Genomic DNA, 7,018 nt, shown 5'->3' with positions numbered 1-7,018 from the left:
CTCCCTTTCTGAAAAAGCTGTCTTCTGAAAGCTTCATTATTTGTTATATTTAGTAAAATACAAGTGCTCCCTCAATGTTTCCCTAGACAACTCAGTTATAGAACTTCTATAAGGAGAAGAACTTTTTAATATTTTCATATAAATAAATAGGTTCCTTAGACCAGTCGTGTTTCCACAGGTATCACTATTTCCAGTGTTACAGGAAAGAAAGGCTCTCTGTTAAAAGATGAAAGGATATTAGCATACGTGACAGATGAGCACTTACAGTCTTAGGTGAGAAGTCAGGAAAATGACTGAGCATCTACAACACGTGACATGAAGAAGAGAGTTTGGTGTAGATATGCCATATTTAAACATCAAACTAAACTCATGCAGGACTGAGTTCAATCTTCTAATCCACAGCAATGTCTGAGAGACCCTAAAGACCCACCTGTTATCAAGTCCACTTAACAAAAATGTCTGCAGTCAAGAAGATATTGCAAATCAGCCATTGCAGATCATTCAAATTTACAAGTTCCCAAAGCACTTCTCTCCCAAAGCACAAGTTCTTCAGGCAAGAGTGACACAGATGGATACCATGTGTTTCAAAACATTATTTTTAGAGGTTTGGCTAGCTTACATCAGCCCAGCTCTTGACTGCTGCTGTCCAGGCCTCTCCCTAGTTGTGTATTTCCTCCTTCTCCCCTGCACTCAAATTTGTGTAATTATGTAGCAAGTTGGTTTGGAGAGCTGCTCTGGTTAAAGGTCTAATGCTACCAAAAGATTGCTAGATCAGCGAGGAAAATTGGCCCCCTGAACCAGCTCACTGAACAACTGCAGGAATGTCAGTCACACAAGAGAGGGCAGGTACCCACGCCATGGAGGAAGGCACGTAGCTCAGCCAAGATGGGTGTTGGCTGCCAGCAGTCCACACGTCCAAGTGGGACCTCTGCATCCTTCCACCCACAACTTCAAATATACTCCAGATTGAAGTGTCCGAGAACCATGTAAAACAACATAGCCTTGCCTAAGAGCTATCTGACAGATGATGAAGCATCATCATAACCGTGCATTAGAGCTCCACAAGGCTGCATACGGGGCACTTCTTACATTAGCATGTAGAGCACTSCTTCCCTGGCTACGGAATAATTATGCTGCTGACCGTCCAATTGCTGCTTGCTGGAGAAGCGTTAAACTATTTCAGCAATGTTTGTGATAACATCTGCCAGGCACAATTCAACTCAATCTCTTTTAATGATTCATTTTCACAAATTGTACATCTATTGTAACTGTACCCTAGTCACTTCAGAGTCAGGAAATTTAACATTTTGTGCTTCTTACATTGACATGGTAAATGTGAGGTGGGGAATACTGCATGCATTCAAGGAGAGTTCTTACCAGAACACTAACATACTTGCATGGGAAATGATCCAGGTTATTTACAGTATAATTAAAGGAAGAATATGTATTTGTAATTCTTCGCTTACATCAATAATCTTTTTGATAAGTAAATATGTAATGCTTAAGTGCTATTATTTAAAATCTATTTAAAGGGAGAGAGCATCATCATTAAGTACACAATTACAAATTTGTAATTATAGAAAAATCTAGGCAAAGTCTAGACACAGATATCTTCAAAAACCCTCGTTAGAAGTTGCCCTCTCAGGTAGAACAAATAACTTAAATTTCTGTCCTTGCCTCATAGACTAACAGGGAGCCTTTGAGTGGCCAGCAAACGCTGTGTACTCCCCAGCAATGCCACAGACGAGGTTTTCAGGAGCCACGGAAGGACCACGGCACATGAGAGTGAAAGATACCCACTCTTCCCCAGCTGTCTTGTCTCAGGTCTCTGCTTTGTTTAAATTGTCAGGGTCAAAATTTTTTCTCCCCAAGGCAGATGCTGAAGGCGAACAGTGGTGCTTGGGAACAGTTAATTGGGATAGCAATGTCGGCTGCCAGACTGCACTTCACCGTATGACTCTGAAAGGCTCCTCTAACCTCTTTTCTTCACTAACATTTGGTATGTGTTTAGTACAAACATACTGGTGTATATTAGTACACAATTTATTGGTGTACTAATTAAAAATCTATTTTAATAGATTTTAAAGCTATTTAAACCTGAAAATTGGACTTCAGACACTTTTTTAAAAATAATGTTTAAATGCTGAATAGATGTAAGAAGATTCCCAGACTAAAAGACATTAGCTGCTCTCCTAAACCTTCCAATGATTTCTGATACTTCTTTGAAGCATTTTGTCCATCCAGGGCTGCTGTTTGCAAGGAAGCAGGAATAAAGAACATAAATAAAGTCCGTGCTGCGTGCTTTGCATCCTTAGCTGGAAGCTATTGCTCTGGCACAAAGAATCAGTCTGAGTTCTCTAGATAATGTCCCAGAAAGCTGTATGTGTGACTAATGGTAACAAATGTGCTCACTCCCACAAGTTTGTAGAGCACAGAATTCATGTAAGCTTTCATATACAATTGTAAATGATTGATTTTTATGCAAACTTTCTCAGCTTCTAACTGTGCTTCTTCAATTAGTCCTGAAAAAGGTATCAAATATTTGTTCTTATGTCACAAGTGTTCAGTCCAGATATAAAACTTTTAAATGTTTATTGAGAAGAAAGTCTTATTTACTGTATACTTTTCAAGGCTGATCTAGCAGAGCTGTTCTGATTCCTGCCACTTCTGCAGAATAAAGCTCAATTAAGCTAAAGAAAAACACAGCAGAATTGTTGCTCTGAGGGGAACGTCTGAAGTGCAGCAGAAGATGGTGTGTTCCCAGAAATGAACATTCATAGATTTCTTTTTTGTAGGACAGCCACTTGTGAAAACTGGGCCATTGCTTTTATGTACATAATATAAGACACTTTCCAAGTAATGGGCATTAGACAAAAAAAAAGTCCCATAAATATTTAAATGGAAGACAAGTAGCTGTGCCAAGCTGTAGGCTGGAGAGAAGCAGCAGCCCCAGCAGCTGATGCTGGCAGAGCCAGGTGACATCCTGGGAAGCCGAGACGTGTGGGACCCTGCGCAGATGCCCCGCGGGATGGCAAAGCAGTGCTTCGCTCCCAGAAACCTTGCTGCCATGAGACCCAGCACTCCGCAATGCGTGAGGCTGGGCTGGTGGCCGGGGCTCCTCCAGCCCTACAGCCTTCCCCATGTCACTGTCCGTCTGTCCGTCCATCAGCGGGAAYGGGCATCGCCATGTGACGGGATGATCCCGGCATGGCAGCAGCAGCTCTGGAGAGCGGGCACAGCGACGYGCACAGCAGTTGGATGTTCCCCACCAGCTACTTCAGTTCCCTGGTGCCTCTCTGGAGCTAGCAAAAGAGCATTACTTCATCATCTAAAATGCCAAGCAAATACGCTTTAATTTGATTCAGTGTCAGATCATAATATTGATTAAAGTGGGAAGATGGCCTGGCTTCTCTGTGCATTCAGGCAAGTCATACTTGGATGAAGAGGAGTCATTTGCAGCTACCCAGGGGAAAATAATTTAACTATAAATAATGTTTGCCAAAATACATTACCTGACATTATAGACAGTGGATATAAATTAATACCATGATTACCTTTTTTAAATCTGATAAGTTATCCAAGGTTTGCTGTGAGGTTTCCACTACGCTTTATCTGTATAAATGAGCTCAAAGATATACAGCCCATGCCCAGGTCTTTGTAGCTAAGAAAATGTCCCTAAAATCTAGTCACAGGATATGCCTTAACATTTTTTTTCATTATTTTCCTTTCTAGACTATATTTAGGAATATGTAYGAAGTAGAACTAAATTCTTTTGCTCTCATTTTAAGTGACAGCAATTTTGTGAAGTTACTACTGATACACTTTAAAACAAAGCTCTGGAAATGATGGGTTGCTGGGAAGAGACAGGTTGCTCCCACACACTATTAACAACCAAAACAGGTAAATTCTCAGAACTGGTCTTACGGGAATAAAAAATTTCCTCTGWTGTCACAACTATACATTCTGAAGTGAGTTTTAATCACACATTTTTACAATGTTTTTCAGGAAGTTTAAGGAAGCAGAGAGAGAAGAGTAAGGGACATTATACACTACAGGAAGGTTAAATACTTGTGATACTTATCTGCAGTGCAGTTACAGGAGTATCTACTAGAGAGTTATCCTTTCTCCCAAAGGAGGATTAAGGTCAAAGCTAAAGTTATCACTTGTTGCCTACAGATTTTACCAACTAGATTTGGACAACATCAAATGGAGTTGATCCTGACAAATTTCAACTTGATTTCAGTGAAGTTTCTGTGAGCAAAATCAGACTCAAAATGCAAATATATACCTATGTATATACTGTACACACATACATGTTTATCTATACATATATATATATGTATATATTGTACACACATACATGTTTATCTATACACACACATATATATATATATATACACACACACACACACACACACACACACACATATATGCACACACACAGGGTGCTATTAATCTAGTGACTAGAGGTAAGTGCTAGGTAAAACAGACTGTAATATATGTAATTGACAAACATGGAATCTAACAAAATTTCTTAAAGTTTTCCAGGTTATGTTAGGACATATACAAATAAAAAAGAAAAGCAGTGTTACACTGAAAAAAACCCAATACATTCTTTTACTTCCTATACATTGAATATCGACAGTTTGTTCATCTCTGAAAATCTTGTCTCCAAGAATCTTACAAATGAAGGACTGTAAYCAGATCTTGATACAGTATATATGAGAAGTGAGTGACATGGCTAAGTAACAGTAAGGTATCATCTTTACTGACTGAAATTTCTTTATTATGAGGAGTGCTACATACAATTATTTCTTGTTTTCTGTGTTAATGTTAAGTATTCACCTGTTCTTTACAGTTTGTTTCTCTGACCCAATTTTTTTAACAGCAGCTAACACTTCAAAATGTGTTCACAAACACTTCAGAAATAAAGTAAGCAAACAGTCTATTTGCACACATGTCCATTTTCTTCAAGTATGCAGCATCCTTCAACATTGGTTTTACAGGTCAACATGGGCTATGTCTTCAGTTTGTTTTGATTTATTAATTAGTCTCATATTTTTTTCTAGAAACCAAGATATACTTTCAATTTTTGATAGACTGTGTCAGATAAAACCTGAAAAAACSCTCAAGTATTTCCTTAGTTCATTTCTTTTGATTTAAATTAAATGTAATTTAAATAGCATTTAAAATTAAGGTGTGCAACTGGCTGGGTGTAGGTCATGATTCATAAGCCTTTCATGAACAGCAGGGAAATAATAGCTAYTCTGATTGCTATTGCATATATTTTTGGCTTTAAAAACCCATCTACCGTGTCAGTTAATAGTAACTATTTGTGCCAAAAACAACTGTCACTTTTTCATTTTTAATTGCTGCATCTGTTATCCCATTTAATCTTGGCACAATAACACAATGGGACACTGCCAAAAATAACCCCACAAATTATTTCCAGGCTCATGAAGAAACTGCCGGTGGATTTGCAGAGACAGACAACAGACCCGCAGAAGGGTCTGAAACGGTAAGCAATGTTTTCCCACGCACATGCTACCGTGGCTACTGGGTTGCCAGATGCTCATCGAAGTAAATGTGCCTTGGTGGCATCTGCAGCTCCCAGCCTGGCACAYGGGCTGGGAGCGTCCTGCTGACTGCCCTGGGGACCAGCCCGCAGAGCCCACCCCAGCCGGCCGAGCTTGGACGGGCACCGGTGAAATGCCAGGTCCACGGTCGGGCCACAGCGCTGGTGGTACCCAGCCAGCCCGAAGTGCTAATGACACCTAAGGTCAAGGGAGCTCCCAGTTCCTGYCTGTCATCCTGGTGCTTGGTTTGGGATGGAAGCATGAGGCCTGGGCACAGTGGGCCTGGAGGCAGTAGTGGCCATGGGCTCCTTCCTTCTTGCTCCTCTGATGAAAGCACCAGCTCAGGAAGGCATCATGGAGGTGAGAGGTGACTTCACTCCTCTCCAGCTCTGCTCAGAACAAGGTAATGGATGTATTTTTGGAAGGGGTCACATCATCAAGTGTRAAAGGCCCATTCAGATGATGCTTACTTTGCATGTATGGGGAGGCAGGCTAGAAGGGCTTGCAGGAAACGAGGTAGTGCTGATAGTCCACCCCTTCCCCAAGATCAAGCCAGTCATTGACCATGAAAGGGTGGAGGGAAATGTCGCCTTTCTCTGATCCATTGCACGAGAATCTCCAGTCAACAGCCAAAGGTAGGGAGAGAAGTGCAGATCCTTGGATGAGCATCACAGGTGCATGCAGCAGTTGATAGTAAGGCAATGTTGAAAGGCTACACGTCAAAGCAAGGTGAGAACGTGCCTCACCAGCGACATACTTACTGTATATATGGCGTCCTGTTCATGGTTGAACTGGCAAGCAAAATAAACTGCACAGTTTCTGCAGAGAGGCTAAGTAGGAGAGAAAATAATTTACAATGAAGAAGGTGAAGTTAAGTGCACTCCTTTGATTTCTATATCATGCTGCTACTGAAGCTCTTTCTTTTTAAAAAAGTTTAGGAAACCTTTTCCTTTGGACTTCATCATATGAAAATACAGCAATGTACATGTCAAATGTAATGTCTGTATTTCCTGGAAAGCTGAAATGTATTCTGACAGAGTAAATAGAGAAAGAACTGTAAAACTTTCTCAGTATAGTTTAGTTTAAGGTWGTTGCTGGATCCTCCTTAGGTTTTTCTGTCATTTTAAATGAAAACATTCGTAGACTAATTTATGATACTAGCTTGTTGTTTTAGTTTACTTTGGGGTTTTTAGAAGTCAATAAAATCATCCTGCAAGTCTCAGTACATTTGTTTACAGAAAGATAGGCTGTAAATTCAGATTTCTAGCTTAATACTTTAAGATCACTGTCTGGAATTGCTCAGTTACGCCTCCTAAGCATATTCTTCTTGCTGGAAACTTCAATAAAGTTCACAAATTTATCCTCATATGTCAAGTATATAAGATAAAATGTTTATTTTCTCTCCTTTTAGGGTAATAAATTCCATGGAGAATGATGGAAGC

General features: G+C 40.1%; 1 protein-coding gene across 1 annotated transcript in view; it reads right to left on the bottom strand.

Annotated features, from left to right (window-relative positions):
- Window positions 1-5,688: 5,688 nt before the first annotated feature.
- ALG10 (ALG10 alpha-1,2-glucosyltransferase) overlaps window positions 5,689-7,018 on the bottom strand; it is a 28,370-nt gene continuing 27,040 nt past the window's right edge. Inside the window, exon 4 of the mRNA XM_085297783.1 lies at window positions 5,689-6,406. Within this exon, the coding sequence (XP_085153909.1) occupies window positions 6,357-6,406 (50 nt within the window). The 3' untranslated portion in view covers window positions 5,689-6,356. The remainder of the gene's footprint in view (window positions 6,407-7,018) is intronic.

The sequence above is a fragment of the Rhea americana genome, unplaced genomic scaffold (assembly GCF_003343005.1).
Source record: "Rhea americana isolate MKP2758 unplaced genomic scaffold, rheAme1 scaffold_1, whole genome shotgun sequence".
Classification (NCBI taxonomy): domain Eukaryota; kingdom Metazoa; phylum Chordata; class Aves; order Rheiformes; family Rheidae; genus Rhea; species Rhea americana.
This window is presented reverse-complemented; position numbering and strand designations above follow the sequence as displayed.